Source organism: Anopheles cruzii, chromosome 3, assembly GCF_943734635.1.
Source record: "Anopheles cruzii chromosome 3, idAnoCruzAS_RS32_06, whole genome shotgun sequence".
Lineage (NCBI taxonomy): Eukaryota > Metazoa > Arthropoda > Insecta > Diptera > Culicidae > Anopheles > Anopheles cruzii.
In genome coordinates this window covers 21662710-21684717 of record NC_069145.1, presented here as the reverse complement: position 1 = coordinate 21684717, position 22008 = coordinate 21662710, and the positions used below count along the sequence as shown (strand labels likewise).

Here is a 22008-nt window from a genome sequence, read left to right as displayed (position 1 = left end):
ACACTAATTGAGAAATTGCTCTTCCTGCGACTGTCCGCTGTTCGACACGCCACCGGCATACTGTGTCCACCCGGACTCCGGCTCCGTAGAACATTGCAACAAATGTCGGTGTTGGCGATCGCGTCGTGCGCACCACCATTCTCGGGCCACATTGTACGTTAGTTAGTGTTAAGATTATTTGTAAAAACTGACAAAATGGTTAAGAAAAACATCGTTTATTGCAGCCCTTTAACGGTGCTAAGCAGTGCCTCACCGATCCAAGAGTAAATCATTCAATTGTGTAGCACGTGATAGGATTGTAGCCCGGAGACAGATAAGATCGATGGAATTCAAATTAAGAAGCAAGGAATTGCGCGATCGGCTGATATCATCTCATCTGCATAGAATCAAATTTGCCTCAATTGTTGCTGGCATAGAATTGGTGTTTTTGTTTATCTTTGTCTCTTGAACAATGGTTGCCAATAGAAAAGAGCGGCCAATCAGTATAAAATCAATAAAATTGTATCGATTTTTTCTAAACATGAAATTTATGCAAATATTATTTGATTTCGGTGAATAAAGTTTAGTGTCACGTCTCCAGATTCGTGGCTACGTTCTATCGCACATGGCATGCGAACTCCAACTAAATAGATCTGAGCCCAAAATCTATAGACGAATAAATTGAAACTTGAAACCAAGAGATGAAAAAAAAAATGAGATTGGAATATACTTTAATGAAACAGTCTGTTTGTTGATGTTTTCTTAGCATTTAGTTGCTTGGGTTCCATGTCATAAGGATTTTCAATTCTTACTCTTAATCTACGATGGACATGGAATCCCGCTTAGCGCGACTTCTCCAAATACCGTAAGTAATTGAAAACGTAACTATCTAATGTTTCCCCATTATGTTTGCTATTAATTTTACCCATATTGTTGAAACGTTTTAAACCCATAAGGCAACTAAGTGAAAATGACAAACTCATTCACCAATCATGCCAATCATTTATCGTACCCCTAACTTACCGTTCGTTAGAAAGATTAACAAACCATGTTGTGAGCATCGTAAAACAAATTACCAATTTAATGCACAGTCTCCACCGACCGAACGTTTGGCCGTCTCCGGTGCGCTCTCCATAAAGTGTATGACAAATTGTTAGATTTGAATTAATTAGTGCCTGGCGGAACGGCCGCGGCTCCGAGTGGCACATGAGAACGCCACACGTGTGAATGGCAACACGGAGGAAGCCCACGGCGCATCTAATATGTGGCAATCGCGCGAGTGCAACACTATTGCTTCTAACGCCACTCCGGCATCGAGTGCATCGGTCGGGTTCCCTTCACCACGAACCGGTCGCGGTTATCGTGGCCGTGCCAGGCGAAGTGTGCGCCTAGTGCACACCAAGGACCACGATCCGGAGCGCACCATCCAGGAACTGATTTTGCTGCCGGCGCACCAAAGGATGCAGCTAGTCCTGTGCTCCTCGGGGAAGCAGCCCACGGTGTCTTGGCCGTGGGAGTCGCAGCCACAGCCGTTAGAGAATGACAAACAGCGACCGGCCGACCGTCCGAGACGGTTCATACTTGGCAGCACGGCGAAGGTCCTGCCTCTCTAAAGTTTAGAAGACAACAACGGAGGAGTACGCAATCGAGACACTCTGTCTGCCGCCTCGCCATCACCACAATTCCCGCTCGGGCACGCTCTGGGAACACTTTGATGCTCGCGCGCGCGCCTATGATCGATGATGGCACCTGAGTGTCGGCACCGAAATGAAAGGACGCTCGTCCTCGCGGCGCGTCCGCAGCCGCTTCTCGAGCTCCGTTGCGCCCGGTACTATCACCAACAATTGATCTCATTAAACAAAGCTTACGGGGTAAGCCACGTTAAGCCTCTCCAGCCGGCAGCTGGCGGCAAGTCGAGGCGTTTGACGACTTCACGACCCACGAGACGTGGACTTGGCGCTCGTGTTGGCAATTGGTTGCGCCGCTTAAGCTGATGATCACCCCTGTGTCGGCGGCCGAGTGCCGAGTACATGATCACGTCCTTGAAATTGGCCCGATCTTTCGGCCCAGATACCCGGCCGACGACGGCGGCGGCGACGACCAAGACCGTGCGTTAGGTGCCTTAAAACAGTCCCCATACGTCATGCCGCCCCGGGGGGTGGGCTGGAGTAGGGAACCCATTCATTATGATCGATTGTGATGGTTACGGGCCTCATTTTTTTAATGTTATTTTTAGTGTCTGAAACGTTTGAAGATGCATCTGGTTCTTTTTTTGCCTCTCTCGCCTCGCTTCGAGGTCTTCCGATTTCCGTCGGCCCATTATGAGTGGTCGGGCCGATTTGCGACCGGAAGGTCGGAAGGCACGTTGGCGGGCCGGCTGCGAGGAGCACCCGAAGGGCATCACATCATCGGACAACGGACAGCAGCCATCCAGCAGTTGGCCGATCGGAAGGACGCGGAATGTTTATGCTAATATGCTGTTTACTCCGATGGCCCGGCGGTGACCGAAAATGGCGCAGCTTAATTTGTAATTAGATCCAAATTAGAGGCTGTTTTGGTAGAATATTTGTACGCACCGCGCCATCAACAGGCGGTCCTTAAGTCACGTTACGCGGAAATTATTTATTTGATTTGCCTAATTGTGATTTGAGTTGATTTTGTCATCGTTGTGATTTGAGGTGAGAAACGGAAGGTTTTGACCGTTCAATGTTGGCATTCAATGTGCCAATGTTGGCAGGCATTTTTTATGTTAAAGGTGCACCCCGTCGTCGATAATGTCGATAAAGTCATAGCAATAGTCAAAATTGATAGAAATGTTAGTAGTCGTAGCATTGCCCAGGAGCTAATGATCGACAATTAAACTTAACTGGATTTCCAAAGAAGCTCGAGGCTGGCCAAACAAGGACTAACGGCCTGGAAGGTTCTACTGGGTATATGGTGGGATTTTAAAGGAGTCATTTATTATGAGTTGCTTCCGAACACTGACTCGCCAGAGAGTCCGCTTGGTTGGGAAGTTTTAGTGCATCCACCGTATAGTCGGGACCTTGTATCAAGCGATTATCACCTTTTTCGCGTATTGCAAAACATCCTGAGTGATAAGAAATTGTGATCAAGATCACAAGACTTCTACAAGAGAGGCATCAAAATTATACATCAAAATGGGGCATATTTAACGTACGTCGGAAACCATCAGAAAAATCTTGAACAAAGTTTTGAAATTCACGCAAAAAAAATGGATTTCTTGTTAGCCAAACTTGCATCTTTCTTTTGAGTCCAGTGACCTAGCTGAAGTACAGTAGCTTTACTAGTACTAGTAGTTCTTAAACATTGCAAAAAAAATATTTAATTTTATTATATGTTGTTTTATGTTTCGTCACATTATGGAGCACTTGATTCTTCAGGCTACCTTCTTGGTGACAGGCGACAAAAGGCTCGGAGGTCGCGATGGAGTATAAACATTTACACGGTCAAGAACGGGTTATTACTTATTAATACGACGATTGGACCATTCATAATTATGATAAAATAAAGGCTTTCTTGCCAAAAAGGTGCATTGTTACTGCATTGTTCTAATTGCTATAGTGAGAAAACTGTCTAACGGAGTGACAGTCTTCTTGGGTTACGTTCAATATTGTTGCCCAAAAACAAAAGCTCAATTCTTTCGGCCGCCTCCAAAGTAAACGCGCACGGTCCCCGTGCAGTGACCGTTATGTTGCGCCGAGGTCCGCGAGGCGCTCACCTTCACGCACCAAGCGCGACCCGGCCAAGAGAGAAAGGACGGGCATTCGAGGCATTCACGGAGAGACACGAAACCGAAAGTAACCGATTGCATCGCCGCTGGAAGCTGAAGATGCGCTCCGCGATCGGCGGCTGCAGCGACGACACGATCGCGCGGAGCACCATGTGAGTCACACGGACGTCGTCTCTCTACGTCTCAATGCCCCCGCCCCGCCTCCCCGCCTGGTGGGGGTGGCTTGCTGTCACTGTTATGCTGGAAGCGCGTTATGCGCACTCCGCGGCCACTCAGCCCCAGCCCCAGCCAAGCAGCATCACCATCCGATCCACCGATGCCATGTGATAATGGGCGATGAGTGCGGGGTGATGCTACTGCCGCTGCTGGTGATCGTGGCTCGTGGTGCGGTGGGGAGAAGGCCCATCGGGCCATCGTCTGCAGCGTTCTCGGCGGCGGCGGCGGCAGCAGCGGTGGTTATCCCCGAGCTGCGGCCCCACCACCGGCAGAGACGGCGTTTCGCGCTAGGAAAAATGGTGACCCCCTTGCCAATGTTGACGTCGCGGGGCCGGCGCTTTGTGCAGGCTCTCCGTCGCCCCATCCGACGACGACGGGCTTAGGAGGTTCGCTCGGCTCGGCTCAGGTCTCGGCCCATCCAAGGCGGACGGACCCGCACCGCGTCCGCCGGAGACGAACCGACGGCCGAAATTGCGCCAACGCCGCCATTCGGGCAGATTTTTCGGTATAAAAGTGAACCCGGGCTATGATTTGAATATCATTCCGTTCTCGAACACCGTTCGGTTCGTTCGGTTTTTACACAACACTCAGCTCCTATCCGTGTTCCGTGATTTGGTTTGGCATCTGCGTGAGGTGCGCATCGCTGTTTTGTCCCAGTTCTCCCAGCCCGTTCCTGTGAAGGTCAGTACCGAAGGCACGGCACGTGAGTGAGCGGACAGCCGGAAGTTGATGCTCCGGTGTGCCCTGCGCCTGCGATTCCGAATTGTTCATGGTAAATGGAATGGAAAAGACTCCAAGTGCCCGTGAAGCGCCGTTTGTGAACGCCGTGACTGCCCGTGAACTACCGAGTGACAGTGAAAGTGACAGCTACATTTTGGAAGAAGCATCTAGTAGGCTCTCCGAACGAACGAGTTATTGCTGCGGGCAGGCTTCGAAGAGAGAAGCAAGCGACAAATAGCTCAAAATGATCTAATGATCTAAGAAGATATATTTCATAGCACAACATTATTAGTACAAAAGTAGTAGCGTCTTTGTACATACACTTTGTTATTCAGTATGGTCTCCGGGAAGTTCAATACACTTGTTCCAACGAGATTCAGGTTTAGGCATTCCATCCTTGAAGTGAGAATTTGGGAGGGCTGCAAAATACGCTTCCATTTGATGGAAAACGCTTTCGACGCATGCATTGTTTTAGGTCTGGAAACAGATGGAAGTCGCTAGGGACCAAATCTGGTGAATACGGTGGAAACTCCAACAATTCGAACTTTATTTCATGGATTTTTGCCATTTTCAAAATGCTCTTGTGACACGGTGCATTGTCCTGGAAAAGAATTCTTTTCCTCTACAAACAAGGTCTTTTTTTCACGAATTCAGCTCCAACTGACCCAAAAGGTTCCAAAAATAATCGGAATTTATTGTTTTATCCATTTACAAGTAATCCAGAAACAAAATTTCTTTCGAATCCCAAGAAACTGATGTCTAAAAATCGGCCAAGAAGTTGTAGGTCTTGGCCGATTTTTGGACATTAACTCGTTTCGGTACTATTTCCACAAAAACGTACGTTTTAAGCTTTGTGCCATTCAATTGTTATGCAAGCCTTGCAAGTAGAAACAAATTGGGCACGGATATTTGTAGATTATGAGAAATACCTAATGAACATAAGTGGGGTAACCGCCGACGGTTTTATGTTTATTACGGTTAGAATTAGGCCCTTACAAATAATTTGAACATTGAAAACGTGTAGCACCGCAGAAGTAATTAATTCGTTACGCTTTTACAGCGTCAACACAACCTGAGTAAACGCAAAACTGAAAGTTAACCTTTGATGATCGTTTGATCGATTAGCAAAGATTGGTTCGATACCAATTAAAACGCCTGACTGACACTTGCTTCTCATTTGCTGTTGCATCGTAATTAGAATCTGAATTGTATCTGCTGTATTCAAATGAGCTACGATGTGGTTGAGATACACATCATAACCATTCGGTATTTGGCTTGGTCCATTCTCCTGCGGACCTAGCGGAGATGCTCGGCGCCAAGATAACCTTCCACGGTTCGGCTAGTGTCGGCTGCGTGCAGCCTTGCCTGTCCAACGGTCATCGCTGTGTGCTTTCCTGAAAGTGGTCTCCACATAGAGCAAATATCTCGGATGATCGCCCGGACCCGGAACGTCTTCTTTAGTTGATTGACGTACGCTTCTTTCCATCATCACGTGCGCCATTAGTAACGTTCGGTCCGGTTCGGTCACGGGGCCAGTTTGCCTAATTGGCTTGGTGTCATCAACTTGTCCAACCTCACCCACGATCGCAGGTGTCACTCCGGTCGGGTGGTGGTGGTGGTGGTGTCACCTAGGACAACCCCACCGAAGACAGCTGGGACCCCGTAACCTAATTATCACCACCACGGGCCCCAACGAAGACGGTCTCCACTCGCGAACCACTTCCTAGTTCCGTGGGAGCCCCGCAAGACTGCTCCACCGGCCACCACTCTCAGCCGCAGCCGTTCGTTCCCCAATAAAGAGATAACTCAATCTGACAGCATAATTGCATTCTTCGCTCGGTCGGTCGGTGTCGACCCCCCGCGAGATCGTGGGCTTGCATAAGTAGAAGGAGGGGATGTGAGCCCTGCTCCCTCCCGCCCCCCTCCCCCCTGGGGTTTGACCATAATTTTCTGCCGCCCTCGAGGGTGTCGAGGGCGGCAGCTCGATGCCACATTTCTCCAGCCGTCAATTCCGCGACTCGGTGCAGCGAACGGAAGAAGCTGGCGTCGGCACAATGGTTATGTAAAGAAAGGCACTGGCCATAAACCACACACCGCCACGTGCCGCACGCCACATGCCGCCACACAACAATCGATTTCGGTGCGGCGGATTGTGTCGACGGATCGTAAATATGGACCTCGCCGTAATGGCTACCGGTTTCGATTCCGACCCAAGCTCCGACCCAAGCTCCGGCCGGCTCCGAACAATGTATGCGGAGGCTGCCGGATCGCAATCGCGCAACGATCGCCGGAGATCGACGAGTTGGGTGCTGCGTTTGTCAAAGTAGAGGACGCTGTCGTCGTCGATCGCTAACGTTAGGTTTCTGTTGGCTTCGTTTCAGACTCGACACCGGACTCAGCCGACTCCCGACAGCAGCATGGCCAGCAGCAATCGCAAGCTGGTGGCGGCGGCGCTCGTAGTGTGCTGCGCCGTGCTGGTCCCTGCCCGTGCCGCGACGAGCCTCGCCAAGCGGGAGGCTCCTCTGCCACCGACCGGTAGCTACCTGCCACCATCGGGTGGTGGTGGCGGTGGCGGCGGCGGTGGATATCCGGCCGCCCAGACTCCTTCCTCCAGCTACGGTGCTCCGAGTGGTGGAGCCGGTGGCGGCTGGAGCAATGGGAATGGTAACGGAAACGGCGGTCGGGGCTACTCCAACGGGGGCTCCAACGGTCACTCGTCCGGTCCTTCGCAATCGTACGGAGCTCCGCCGTCAGGACCGTCGCAGTCCTACGGCGCTCCGGGCCAGGCTCCGTCGCAGTCCTACGGAGCGCCCAGCTTCGGGGGCAGTAATGGAGGAGGCAACCAAGGGTTCGGAGGGCAGGGCGGTAACGGGTACTCCGGTGGTCGCCCATCAAGCCAGTACGGACCACCGCAACAACAGCAGCAGCAGCCTCAGCAGCAGTCGTTCCGTCCCCCGTCCACCAGCTACGGTGTTCCGGCCGCTCCTTCGCAGTCCTACGGTGCGCCATCTCAGCAACAGCACGGCAGCAACGGATACTCGAGTGGCCGCCCGTCGAGCCAGTACGGAGCTCCGTCGCAGTCGCAAGGTGGCAACGGATTCGGGGCACGTCCTTCGTCCAGCTACGGTGCGCCCAGTCGTCCTTCGTCACAGTACGGTGCCCCATCGAATGGCAACGGACACAGCAACGGTGGAAACGGAAACGGACATGGAAATGGGCATAGCAGCGGAGGAAACGGAAATGGCAATGGATATTCGCGTGGACCAGCCCAGCGTCCGCCGTCGTCGCAGTACGGAGCCCCGTCGCAGGGTCCACCTTCCTCTCAGTACGGAGCCCCGTCGCAGGGTCCTCCCTCATCCCAGTACGGAGCCCCATCGCAGGGTCCTCCCTCATCCCAGTACGGTGCTCCGTCGCAGGGTCCGCCTTCATCCCAGTACGGAGCCCCATCGCAGGGTCCTCCCTCCTCGCAGTACGGTGCTCCGGCTCCTTCCCGCCCATCGTCCCAGTACGGTGCCCCGGCGCAGACTCCCTCGAGCCAGTATGGAGCCCCGTCCCAGACGCCATCGTCTCAGTACGGTGCCCCAGCACCTCGACCACCATCGTCCCAGTACGGAGCCCCTTCCCAGCCTCCATCTAGCCAATATGGAGCTCCTTCCGCTCAAGCCCCATCGAGCCAGTATGGTGCTCCTGCCCAGACCCCGTCCAGTCAGTATGGCGCTCCATCCCAGCCTCCATCTAGCCAGTACGGCGCTCCGGCTAGGCCTCCTTCTAGCCAGTATGGAGCTCCTTCCCAGACTCCCTCGAGCCAGTACGGAGCTCCCAGCTTCGGTGGTGGCTCCTCGTTCGGCGGCGGCGGCGGTGGCAACGGTTTCAGCGGCGGCAGCTACCAGGCCGGCTCGAGCGGTAACGGATTCTCGCAGGCCTCGTTCTCGGCCAGCACCTTCTCCTCGAACGGCCGATCGTCGCACTCGGGCGGTGGCTACAGTTCCGGCGGTCCGTCACATTCCGGAGGCGGCGGCGGCGGCGGTGGGTACAGTTCCGGTGGTCCGTCACATTCCGGCGGCGGTGGCTACAGTTCCGGTGGCCCACAGCAGGTCCCGGCCACACTGCCCCAGGCGTACTCCCCGAACGGAGGCTACAACTACTGAGCTTCGGGGCCCGGCTCGTGGAGGTGCCACATTCACCATGACCAATTACGACTCTCGCCCGCAGCCACCACGCCAACCGGATCTTCATGTGGAACATGCAGCAAATACGTGCCTTATTTAAGCTAAATGTTAGTGTACCCGTTTGTGTTCCCCTCGTCAACGCGTCTCACGGAAGGACTCCGCGCGTAGGTGCGTCCTGCGCGATCGACGAACGCCCCAACGAACGCCGTAGGAGCGGTACTTAAATTATTACATGTGTTCAACGTTACACCGCCACCGCCGTTACTTGTTTTCTAATTTTACGCAAAGTCCAGACGTAAAACGTGTACCCGACGCCCGAGGCCGACCAGGCTGGCAGACAACCGGAGAGGAGCAGATTTCAAGGTTCGGCCCCCAAGACAGCGCGGCTAGAGTACGGGGGGCGATGGTTTGTCCAAAATTTTTGTCAAGCAAAATTGTGGAGCAAGCTTTAACCCCCGGGGGGCGGCCTCGGGGGCTGACGGCGATGAAGGATAAGGCACTAGGCCGCGTGGGCTGTGGCGGAACCTACCAGATCGAAATAAAGTGTAATCGTCGTTTGATTTTTTTCCTCACAATTGAAGATCTCCATTATTTTTCAACACCACCCTCCCCGTTGATCAAGGCCGGAACGTGGAACTTGGAAGTGGAAGTCGTCGGTGCCCTCAGTTCGACTCGCTCCACTCTCGTACCAACGCGTAGGTAACGCGCAATGGCCCCACGTGGTAACGCCACAAGGTTGCAGGCGTCTCCGTTGCATAATGAAACAACCGGCCCAGCCCCGGTGTGGATAATGTGACCCTCGGTACGCTCCATCGGGAATTACGGGGAGCGCAGCCTGTTACGGAAGTACAGCACTTTATGGTTTGTGCGAGCACGATGCTCAAGAGATGCTGGCAAAGGTAAACATTAAAGCCCCCGCCGTACCACCCGGTTCGTGGGGTCGTAAGCGTCATGTACGGCTCTCCGGAAGCTCTGATGTAAAGGGAAGGCCTGGCGTGAGCCCTCAACAACGCCTCAACCGAAAGGTCGAAGAAAGTGAACTTTCGGTTTCCCTCGGAAGAGCCACTTTAAGGTGCTGTCGATGCTGGGGGGTGGCTAGGGTTTGCGCTAGGCATGGAATCGACGACGGGGTACTGAAATGTCAAGATGGGACCTGGGACCTTCCTGGAACAGTTTATCGACCACTTGGTGCATAATTGGCCACTGGGAAGACTGTGGCTGAAGTATTTGTGAAGGAATTACTACCGGCGACTTATAACAAGTTAATGCAGGGTTATCCATTTTGCAGTTTCGAAATCACAGGGCTGGCACTTTACAGTTTTCGAATGCATCTGTCATCCTGAGTGTCAAACTTTTAGTTGAATGTCAGCCATTGTAGAATTATCAATTGATTGACATACACAAAAATAACACAAAGTATTATTTGAAAACCATGCAAAACTAACATCACAACATCTCAATCATCCAGTTAAACTGTCCAACACATTTATTTGCATCTGTTTTTTTTACATGCTCTTCTCGATCACTGCTCTCTTTATCGCCCGTCTGTCAATCGGAACCTTTTTTACATTTCTTTCTAAATATTTATAGATGTATATTTATACTTTGCTTAACCACTAAAAATACATGTACATCTAATGGGATTTTTTATGGATGTTTTGGTTTGGATTTTTTCCCCGTTTCTGTTCTATTTTCTCAGCAACGTCGAAACGTAACACTTTATTCATCTAGGTCGCTTGCCAGAAAGTCCAGCAACAGACGGGGTTTTTTGTGTGACCAAACAAGGATCGGTTGTGTAACAGGTAACCAAGTATTAATGTACGCTTGTTCGGAGGTTTTTCCGCGCGCGCGGTCCCCTATTCTATGTGTCTTATGCGGTCAGCTATGAACAATTCAACAACGGTTTGAGAAACTACACTTTTGTTTCAAATTTCAGTGTTTTTTCTGTTTTTTTATTGATTAAGATTGCATGACCAACATAAACTAGACATCTGACACTCTAATAACCGTAATATGGGGACACTAGAATGGGTTGTGGGTTGTGGTACTCTGGTTGAAACATAGCGCTGAAGCGATCGTATAGCATCATCTGTGTTTTTTCTTTCTACAGCAGTCAAGTTTTGTGTCTACTTAAAATTGTTAATTTTTCCCCCATTGATTCAGACCAACGTTTGATATGTATCGGTGCACCGTCTGCTCGCTGGACACTCGGTTTAGGTAATGAGCTGCGAGTCAAGTTCCCCTGTAAGCCCCTGTTTAAGTCTCCTTCCGGCGGCATGGAATCCAAACCGGAGCGGATGTGATTTCCTTTCCTATTTGACTGCCCTTGTATGGGTTTTTACTTTGATGTTATTATTTATTATTTTGTGGTGTTCTATAAACTGGTTCCATGTCTACGGTAATGTTTTCTGATGATGTATGAAGAAGAATGCGTTGCACCGCAATGCAATACTTTATGTGTCTTCAGATGAAACACTCGATCAACAACAAATGTGATATGTTTGCGTTACTGTTTCTTAGACCTTTCTTCTTCATCGCTTCATTTGCTAGTTAGATCTTTTTAAAGTCCATTCAGATTAACAACTAGATCAATAGTGTTTGTAACTCGTTGGTCGACCTACTATGCTGGCCAACTATGTAGCGTCTGACTTCAGTTTTCGGTTAGACTACGCGTCACCCGTCGTTTGAATAAAGTGTATGCGTTAAAAAAGCACAGCTAAGAACAGGTAATTACTTTGTGTTAAGAGTTGTGTATCGTTTGCGTTCAACAATCTAACCATTTGTGGGGCTCGAATAGTTTGTTTCATTTGTCGGGCATTCCAGTAAGATAGGGCCTTCGGTGCGGCACACTAACAGTTGCTTCTCTCTCGTGTTCGCACAACGGAACAAAACCAATATCCTTCACGGGTCTCGTCGGCAGAGATCGGCAATGTGTTGGAACCAATCAATCCAGGCTGTTCGCTAAGTGGCACTTACTTAAAACCTGCTTACAGCTCAACACCTTGAACAACAATGAGAAAATGCCAAGCACAACACTAAAGGACTTAAAGCGTCTTGTTCGGTTCGGGTTGAAATGGGTGAAACTGCAGAAGGACAGTAGTACAACCTGGACGCACAACTTGCGTTAACCCGCTTTGGAAGTGTCGCTTCAGGCTCGAGCAATAAGTTTCCTAGAAACCATCCGCCGAGAGAGGCACATCGATAGGGAATGGGTCATTAGGATGAGACAACTCCAGTGAGAGAGGTTAATGGGTGGTAAATGGATAGGTTTGTCTGAATTTGAGTGTAGAATTCTCCGATTGCGAAATAGCTGTACCTCAAAACTTCGCCAAATGCTGTTGGAACTGTGGCCCGAATTCCCCACGCCCCGGGGAGGATGAAGACGTTGATATGTGTTGCGGTTGTATAGTGAACCTGTTTATGTGCGGGGATGTATTTGATTTCCACTTTCGTCACCTTTTTTCGTATTTACTACGTTTTGATTAGTACTTTCGCTCCGCTACTGGTACAGGGTTCGTGCAACAGCTTCTCTCTTTGTCTCTCTACTGGGAGCAGTGCCATAACTTATTGGTTTAGTATTCTCTTTTAAAACGTTCATTAACTTTGTATAGTCGATTCGTTTGTGGCGAATGAATGTTTGTTTATTTTTTATACAACTATGCACCACATTAGATATCTGTTTTCCATACGTAGATTTGCCTTTGTATATTTATATGTGTATATATAGATGTATATATCTTCCTAGTAATTTGTTCCAGCGAAACGCAACTTTCGTTTTTCAATTTCATATATTATGATATGTTTCGGGCTAAATTATCAGTTCTATAGGTTGCATTACTCCGGCTTCGCTCTTGCTATACTCTATGCTCGTTCCTATGCCTGCCTTCCGACACTCGCTCTGCCTAGCTTTAATGTTTCTCTCGTGCTTTACACAATAGATCAACAGTGCCCACACACTCACCTGAGAGAGTGTGGTTCATCATAAATAAACTCTTGAAATAACCAACTAAGCCAGACTCAAACGTAATGGTTGCCTTTTGTTCAGAGAGACTAATAAGAACCTTCCCGCTTCAAAAGTAATATACAAGTGGTACACAACTTTAGGATGCCAGCATTTCCAGCTCATTCTACCGACCGCCGACCGAAGTTGTTAAGAAGTATTAAAGCTTGTTTCATTACACACCCGGCAATGCTTATACTTGCAAATGAAGTATCTTTCTTCCTTTTCACTACCAAAACAAGAACGGACGTCGATTAGTATCATCGCTCTGAAGGCGCACAATAGCTCTTTTATGACTCTACAATCATTTTTGGGCCAATGTATCCAAGGGCAGACTCAGAAGTATCATACCATAACAGGGCACAATCAGAGAGCATCTGGTTCGGGGAAAAGCGGCAGAAAGCCACCTTACACCTTACACCATTTGCAAGGAAAACCTTATTCCGTTCACGTGGACCATCAACGTGCTTTGTTCGCTCTACTCATCACCTATACAGATTTGCTCATTCCTATCTACTTGCTTCGGCAGAGAAAACTAGAAGAAAATGCTAGCAGAAGAAAGTGGTACATTGTACTAAACCAATAGCTCGTGTCATATCCATTTCGTTCGTCCTCAAAACCTTAACACCCATTCCGGCCTTGCCGGATGATCCTGACAACCGCGGTTGTCCAGCTAGCATCTACGCCCCAGCTAACCGTCTTTCCCTTAGCGTGTATTTGATATGTATCTCTGCTAGTTTCGCTAGGATGCGTCCTCCACAACGTTGCCCACATTTGCTCCTGTTGATTTAGGTTGATATGTATCCGTTGCTTATATTGTTTCACTTAGGGTATTCTTGTTTTGCGGGTTCGCTCTACGTTTTCAGCACGCTCCCCACGGTGTGCTCCGCGCGCCCTAAGGAATCCAACCTACGCTAGATGGTAGTTTATTAATACTTATTCTCTCTTATTTACCTTTGATATGTATTGGGTTGCATGAGAATTCGTCACCAGTCACCACCTAGCGTTACCCTCAAAGACCGCGTGCGGTCTGAATACTGCGTCTAGTAATTAGCGTTACGGTTGACGTGCGCTCCGCGTGCCCTGCAACGGATGGCCCGCCTCCTGTGCCCGGTGTATTGGTTCAGTTGTTCCAAGCGCCGTCTACGGTGGTTTCGTTTCAAAATGCGGTGTGGCCCTGGGCCGGCCCGGTGCTCGGCACCACGCTGCCCTGCGCGGCACCGCCACCGCCCCCGGCCGACAGCGACTGCATCTGTCGTTGCGCCTCGGCCACCGGCAGATCATCGTCCGGTTCCAGGGCCGGATTTATTCGTCCGTTCCGTTCGTCCTTGCCGACCATCGTGGCCGCGCCGTACATGCGCGTCATACCGCCGGCCATCACCGACAGCTGGAAAGGGGACAAACGGACGCGGGTTAGAAGGTTCACTTTTGTCAGCCGACCGAAACTGTCAACGAACCTGTTCGCCCGAATCCGACGGTTCGCCAACGCGATGAAGCTCCTCCGGAATGTTCACGACACAGCGGAAGTAGTCGTAGTTTGGAGCCAACCGACCCGTTTCGAACACCCATCTGTAGAGAGAGAAGCACGTATTAGAGCGAGATGTCGCCACAGGAGGCTCGCTCCCGAAACAGACGGTACTCACTTCGTCCACCAGGACACGCCGATCAGCGTTATCAGGCTCATCATCATGGCCATCGTGCGGAAGGGGAACATCTGCGTGGCCGTCTCTTCGTTGTATCCCGGATAGTGAATCAGGGCCGGGAGGCCCAGCATCGACTCACCGCCCGATAGCCGCACCAGGAACGCGATAATGTACGCCGCCAGGCTGCCGTAAGTGTTGCAGTGGTGCTTGAAGTGGACCACCATCAATAGCTGCAATAGTAAGAACGGAACGGTTGTAGGCAAATACTTGAATGTCGGCCGAAAGCTAGCGGAGATTCTACGGAGCAACGAGCTTCAAAATCTTACTCTTATTTTAGCTTCAAAATCTCTTTAAAGTAGCCCCCAAATCGTTCCCAATGTTTCTTCGGAAATTCTCGAAACGGTCCTTCAAGTTCAGTCCAACGTTAAACTGGCCGCATTGGGAACCAAACCAGATTCGACTTTTGTGTAGGAGACTTGAATGGTTTTTCAAAATAGTATTTACAGAACATTCTGAGAGTTTGTCAAGACCGGTCGCTAGAGGCGTTAGCAATCATTTGTCGATTAACGGGCACTAACCCATTTATTAAACGTGTTGCTCATTAATTATTGGCGGTCCGGGACGCTTTACGACTCTTCAACCCGTTCAGGAGAACCTCTTTGATCACTTTACAGGGTGAACCAAAAAAACTGCAACAAAGTAAAACGCCATATTTTTTTCATTTTTGATTCAATTTTATTGAATGAAAGCAAAAAATGTCGGAAATTTCATAAAATTTTAGAACAAATTAGGTTTGTTCGAATTGGCCACCTTTGGCACGAATTATGGCCTTCAAACGGCCAATGAAACCATCACACGCTGCCCGCAAGTGGCTCTGCGGTATTTTGTCCCATTCTCGGCGAAGGGCTTGCTTGAGGTGATCGACAGTTTGGTATTTTTTAGTTCCAACCTTGCTTTCCAAAATACCCCAGGCACAATAGTCCAAAGGATTGGCATCCGGAGATTTTGGTGGCCATTGTGTGGCGGAAATGAAGCGAGGAACCTCATTTTTTAACCATTCTTGGGTGGCGCGTGCTGAGTGCGATGGGGCTGAGTCCTGTTGGAATGTCCAAGGTCTGCGACCGAAATGTTTGCGTGTCCTAGGCTCCAATACACTCTTCAGAATATTTTGCGATAATATTCGGCATTTATTTTGACGCCACGGTCGAATAATACGAGCGGATAGCGACCATGGACTGTTATGGCGGCCCACACCCCCACCATGGCCGGCGCTTGAGTTCTGGTGGCCAACCGAAGGTGTAAATTTTCAGATGACCTCTCTGGCAAGTAAACACGATCATTTTATTTGTTTACAAACTGCTGGATAACGAATGGTTTCTCATCTGAGAAAACCAAATTTGCCAGTTCACCACTTGCGGCCAAGCGAAGCAAGTCTTTGGCTCTTTCGAGTGTAACTTTTTTTTGTGCATCGGTAAGATCTTGCACTTTTTGGAACTTCAATGGCTTTAGTTCAAGCTCATTTTGCAATATTTGCCGAATGGCATACTGCGATATGTTCAGCGCACGAGCCATTTTTCGGCCACTGCGACACGAATTTCGATGAAGTCGCTTCTTCACTTTTCGAACCATTTCTGGTGATGTTGCTGTTTTTTTTCGTCCACTTCCTTGACGTCAGGCTACGCTACCAGTATCACTGTAACGAGCGATGGTACGAGATACAAAAGATTTATTAACATTTAAATGCTGGAGGGCTCTAAAGATAGCCACTTGTGGTTTTCCAGCCAAATATAATGAAATCATACTGTTACGGTTGAGTTCCATCACGAATAACTTTTTTTCTGTAAAATTGCCACCAAAATGCTTTTGCACGCTTATAAACAATATAATGAACTGTCACTGGTATAAATCTGACAGCTGTCGGACGAGAGGTTTAGAAATGACAGCAGTCTGAAGTTTGTTGCAGTTTTTTTGGTTCACCCTGTATGTCACATAATAGCTGGTGTGTCTTCGGCTATCGCCTGCCCACATTTTAAATACGCGCCATAAGAATACGAATAGTAACTAATACTAGTAACATAATCAAATGTTTGTTGTGGAATACTTTACACATTAAAACTTTTTATTTATGAAAAACTATTACAATAAAGTAAAATAAAGTAAAGTAAAGCAAACAACAAAGATATGAAAAGTGATCGTGCTGAACAACCATACCGGACGTTAGAGGCACAGGAAGTCACCACTCGGAGGAAGAGAAAAAGATCCTTGTCCACTTGTATCGACACAGAATATCTAACAGTTTCCCTCACTACCTCAGCTATATATCGTGTAAGTAAACCGAAACCCGAAAAAAGGCCAACCGCAATTATTGACAATCTCCGCGAAACCTTCAGCCTGATGCTACTTTCCACCCACTTACCTGCGGGAACAGAATACAGTAGACCAAATCGGAGCACATCGACCTGTGGAGAACGAAACGAAGAATATTTTGATAAATACAGTCCATGGCCCCGTTATGATGCTTGCAGTAAACGGTGGTCCACTGTGGCGCGAACCATCCCGAAAGAGGTACTCCCAGGAAAATCGATCCATCTACCATTAGTATTTAACAAACGTGCAGCTGCCTCCACATCGGTTCTTTATGGCACAAACGAGGTTAGGTCGGCTCGGCACCGACTCTTTCATCCAAGAAAATACCCGTAACTTGAAACTTATGTCTCCCCTTTAGCCATTTGGTGATACTAGCCGCAGGACGCCGGGAGTCGAGTGGGCCACTACTACTCTACGGAGTAGATTGCGATTACCAACTCTAACGCCGGCATCAAATGACGCATCGCGAAACGGAATACTCGGCGGAGGTCAGCCACATGCGACTTACCATAACCCGTAGATGGATGGGATGGTGAGTGCCATAATCGTCGAGAGGATGCCGACGACCAGAATCGAGACACGCATGACCCAGATGATTTCCATCTCGGAAGCGCGCTGCCGGAAGATCAACCGGTACACGTTGCGGGCGAACATCGAGGACGCGGACAGCACGGACGAGTCGGCCGACGACATGACGGCAGCCGAGACGGCACCCAGCCCGAAAAAGGAGACAAAGTCCGGCGTCAGGTACTGCAGCACCATCGGCAGGATCATGCTCGTTTCCTGTGCCGTCAGTGGCCACGGGCCTTTGTAGTCGGTTTCGTTCCACGCTGTGAACGAGGGGGCGATTGGGAATGTCAGTCCACTTCGCGCGGAGTCGAGGAGCGAGCACTTACGCGTTGCCTTGGCGATGGCTCCGATCAGGACCGGTGGAATGGCCATCAGGATGCAGCCGAACGCGGCGACGTAGGAGAGGATTTGCGCACGGCCGGCCGTCTTGCTGGAAAGCACTCGTTGGAAGTACACCTGCAAGAGCGGTCATTAGCGCCGGTGGGTGGTAATGGGCGGTCTCTCGTCGACGTACCTGCCAGGGAATGCCCCCGAAGACAAGGAGCAGCCCGTAGTCCGCGTAGAACCAGTGGTAGCCCTCGCCGATCTCGCCGATCCAGTCGACGTCCATCGAGGATAGGCTCTTCACGTGGTCATTGGTCCACGCGAACGGGATGCACATCCACAGCCCGATGAAGATACAGAACAGCTGTATCACGTCCGTGTACGCCACGGAGTACAGGCCGCCGAACAGCGTGTAGAACACGGCGATGCACGCCGACAGGATGACGGAAGTCTCCTGCTCCATGTCGATGATCACCGACAGGGTCGCGCCAAGTGCGGCCAGGATACCGGCGGCCCAGAACACCTCGCCGCACAGCGCCGGCAGAAACAGCAGGCCTCCCATCCGCTCGCCGAAACTGTCCTGCAGCGGGTCCAGCATGGTGATGTAGCCCTGTTTGCGCATCGGATTGGCGAAAAAGATGCCACCTGGAAATGGAAATTCAGCACGTGAACACGCCAACGGCCGTGCTCCATTGCGACCACTACCTACCGAACACGAGACTCAGGGCGTAACCAAACGGTGCCTGACACCAGACCAGTCCGGACGTGTAAATCGCTTCGGCCGTTCCGTTGATATAGCCTCCGCCGACCCATGTGGCTGTCGGGTGCAGGAAGAAAGATAGAAACAATAAACAAAGCCATCACCACTGCGGCCCACTAACAACCGCCCATTCGGGGGCTGCCAACAGTTGACGAAATGTAATTTTGGAAAATCGCGTAGCTTGTTTGCCTGATTGGAAAGCCCTGAGCCCTGGATAAGCCCTCGCCAGGAAGAAGCAAATAGGTTAGGTTCCAGAGCAAATAGGTTCCAAAATGCATTATCAAGTGGTAGAGTGAACTACTTCTTTAAATTATACATTTTAGGCACGGCACGATTTCATTGATAGCAACACAAGCACAATCTTCTTCAATTATACTGTACACTATAAAAGTAGCTATCGATCCTATATTTTTCTGGCTTTTAGTTGAAACTTGTTACCGATCCATCAAATAAATAGCAGGTTAACCCGAGGCTTTGGCCGAAGTATGAAGCAATTTTCTAATATTTAATATGACTTAGTATAAATAATGTTTAAAATCACATCAAATTGTCATAAAATCCCATAGGAGAAGGTCAAAAAGGTGGCACTATTTGAGGCTCAGCCAAGGGCGCACATCGATGCTCTCGAGGGCTGTTGAGAGAATTGAATTGGGAACGTGTTGAAAGTCAAATGCCACTGCAAAATGTAAAGTTTTTTATGGAGTTGAAGTTACTCAAGTGGCACAGGGCAGGGCAAAAATCCCATTCACAAAGCCTAATCTTGACATTTAGGCTTGTGGCTGCCATGTTTCAAAAGGTACGAGGCATTCTTTTTCTTAACCTTTCCAATCACCCCCAGGACAAAGTGATAAGTTTGAAAAGTAATTAACGGAACGTTTGCAGGGATAATGTAAACAGCTACGTCACCAAATGCCAAGAAAAGGAAGTTGCAGCGACTCCTTAACTGTGCATTATGCACAGTACGCCTGTACTTAACTGTGCATTATGCACAGTTAAGCTGGCTAAGACCGACATCATGTTAGGTCATGTTCTAATTCTGATCCTGTCCATCTTCTTAACATTTCACTCTACTGTTTACCGAACCTTTTAATGGTATTTTGCATCTTGCCAAACCCTTCGCGCACCGACAATTATGCAATACTGAAACCTTGAACCATTAGTCACCTTGAAGAAAGTGATTTATCGTGTGTGATTTCGCGAGCGTCAAACAGCTTCACTAGCGTAATGGCCAACAGGCAAAAACGAGGCTTCATTGGCTCGGACCTACACCTGATGTGACAGCTTTCAACGTTTTTTTATCGCCCGGTCACTTACCGGTCATGGTGAATATGCCGACGAACAGGCCAATAGAGCGGCCGGCGAGCATCACTTCCTCTTCCGAATCATTTCCGCTTTCTTTTTTCCGGCCCGCCCAGATGCCGACGGCAAGAATCAAAATATAGAACAGAACGATACTGACAACGCCGGCGATATTAATCATCTTGAAGACCCTCGTATGGCGGTCGGATGTTGGCGAAGGAAATGTGGCTGCTGCTGGTGTCCACCGGTCGAATCTGTATCCGTTTATCAAGCTTAATCGCACACGTGCGCAACTTTTCCGGGTCTCGAGCTCGTCGGGGCTATCACACCTAGTAGAGACCGGAAGCTGGTGAAGCCGTACGGACAGAAACAGATGATGCACGTCTTGGGCGTAACGGCTCCGTCCAAGGTCCGTCGTTTCCGAGATGACGGGGCTTTATTGATTCCGGTGTGTCTTGTTGGTGACTGGATTCTGGGTTCGTTTTTATTACTTCTGAGGTCCTTGCTGTCTCGGCTGGTGGGCGTTGACAAGAATAAGCCGAGCGGTTCTGTAAACACACATAAATTGATTTCTTTTACTTAATGAAGCGTATCAAGTAACAATAAAAATTAATGCTGTTCATGAAGTCTACGGTGGTAAGTTATGGAGGTGGAGCGTTTTGTCGTAGGTGGATTATTTGAGTATAGCACACGGAACCGACACGCGTAAAAGCTCTTCTCCTCGACGCTTATTTCAGATGAAGGCCTCCATTCGGGCCATAATTTCCACATGGGTTAGCTATGTTTCCTCTTAAAACTGAAAATTTTTACCTAGTTTTTAACCTACACCCACAAAAAAAGTCCAATATGATTTGTTATCAAAAAGCGGTCGACCTTACAAAATACCAGCCGGACTGTTGAGCAGAACGAAATCATTGGGCGATCAATTTATGAATCATTCATCGTAAGTAATTGGAAAAAAGCGATTTTACGCCCCAAAGAGACGGTTTACCGACGGCTGAACGAACGAATCGCTGTTCACTGTGTAACAACGGCGCTATAAAACGCGCAACAAAATCGCGTTCGTTTGCAGCAATCGATATTCGTCAAATATTCAGGATTTCTGGCTTCCTTCTGGCGCTCTACGGCGTTCCGAGGGTCGGCGATATTGCAGACAGTAAGAAGTTTGTGCAGAGGCGTTTCATCTTCCAAATGACGCTTCACTCACTTGCCTCACTTTTTCACGCCACAGATATATGAGAGATACTTTCTTAGCTATAGAGACCAGAAACAAATGAATATAATTTTGGAATATATAGCCAAAGAACGCGAGAAGCCACATTTATTACTCTAACCTTTCGCTAATTAAACACTGTTCTATGCATTATGCCAGACACTGGTAGTATTAGCATTACCACCAACGCTGATAAGCCTCATTTCGGAAGTCAATTATAACTAAAAATAGAAATTCGGAGGTTGATCACTCGTACCATACAGTAAACCGAGCGCTTTTAGTCCGAATCCTTACAACGGTCACGCAGTATGACGCCGTTTCGACCGGGAGCGTCAATAACCCAGGTCAGTAATGGTGCGGCCAAGAAAAGTCTGTCGTACGCACTTTTGAACAGGTCAGGGATAGACACAATAAAATCGTAAAACCATTTCTGCGTGAAGATGCGTAAGGTGGCTTACGTAAGTCAATTCCAATTCGTAAATTGTTCCAAAAATCTCTTGATTCAGCGAAAACCCCCTGCCAAATGATTGGGGAAGTTTCCGGGGACCACCTTTGGTCACCAACAACTGCGTTCCTTGCTAGTAACTACATTCGCTCTTCGTTACATGGAACTGCACCAAAGGACTGCTATCGAAGTACATTTTTTCGTCCACAACCAGGATGTTATTGATTTTCTACCAACACACTGGTCACACGCGCGCGTCACCATTCGAGGGCAGGGCATCCAAAAAACGGCCCCTAGAACGAATACTTGCGTTACCTTAAGAAGTTGCGCGTGCCGTACGTATAGTTTTGGTTTCTTTTTCTTTTCCAACGCGAATTGTGGATGGTGGTTCGTGGTTTGATTTTGCGGTTAAACACCAACCCGTTTGATGACGACCGCAATTTTGTGGGCATGCCATGATTTATGGCCCGTATCCGTAAGATTGCGCCCATCTTCTCAGTCTGTTTGGCCGACACAAAGTGTGGAACGATTTATGCATTTAAAATACTTCGC

The 22008-nt window shown here is 49.1% G+C and overlaps 2 protein-coding genes across 2 annotated transcripts; one reads left to right on the top strand and one right to left on the bottom strand.

The window, feature by feature from the left end:
* The first annotated feature begins 7083 nt into the window (after positions 1 to 7083).
* On the top strand, positions 7084 to 11138 carry LOC128270048 (pro-resilin-like). The gene is made up of 2 exons (XM_053007450.1): positions 7084 to 8692; positions 10999 to 11138. The coding sequence occupies exons 1-2, from the start codon at positions 7084 to 7086 to the stop codon at positions 11136 to 11138; spliced, it is 1749 nt and encodes a 582-aa protein (XP_052863410.1).
* Positions 11139 to 13994: 2856 nt separating this feature from the next.
* Positions 13995 to 19979, bottom strand: LOC128272786 (high-affinity choline transporter 1). The gene is made up of 9 exons (XM_053010660.1): positions 19814 to 19979; positions 18449 to 18556; positions 17930 to 18384; positions 17742 to 17871; positions 17354 to 17675; positions 16895 to 16937; positions 14479 to 14708; positions 14293 to 14404; positions 13995 to 14222 (listed from the first exon to the last, which is right to left on the bottom strand). The coding sequence occupies exons 1-9, from the start codon at positions 19977 to 19979 to the stop codon at positions 13995 to 13997; spliced, it is 1794 nt and encodes a 597-aa protein (XP_052866620.1).
* Between the last annotated feature and the right edge of the window lie 2029 nt (positions 19980 to 22008).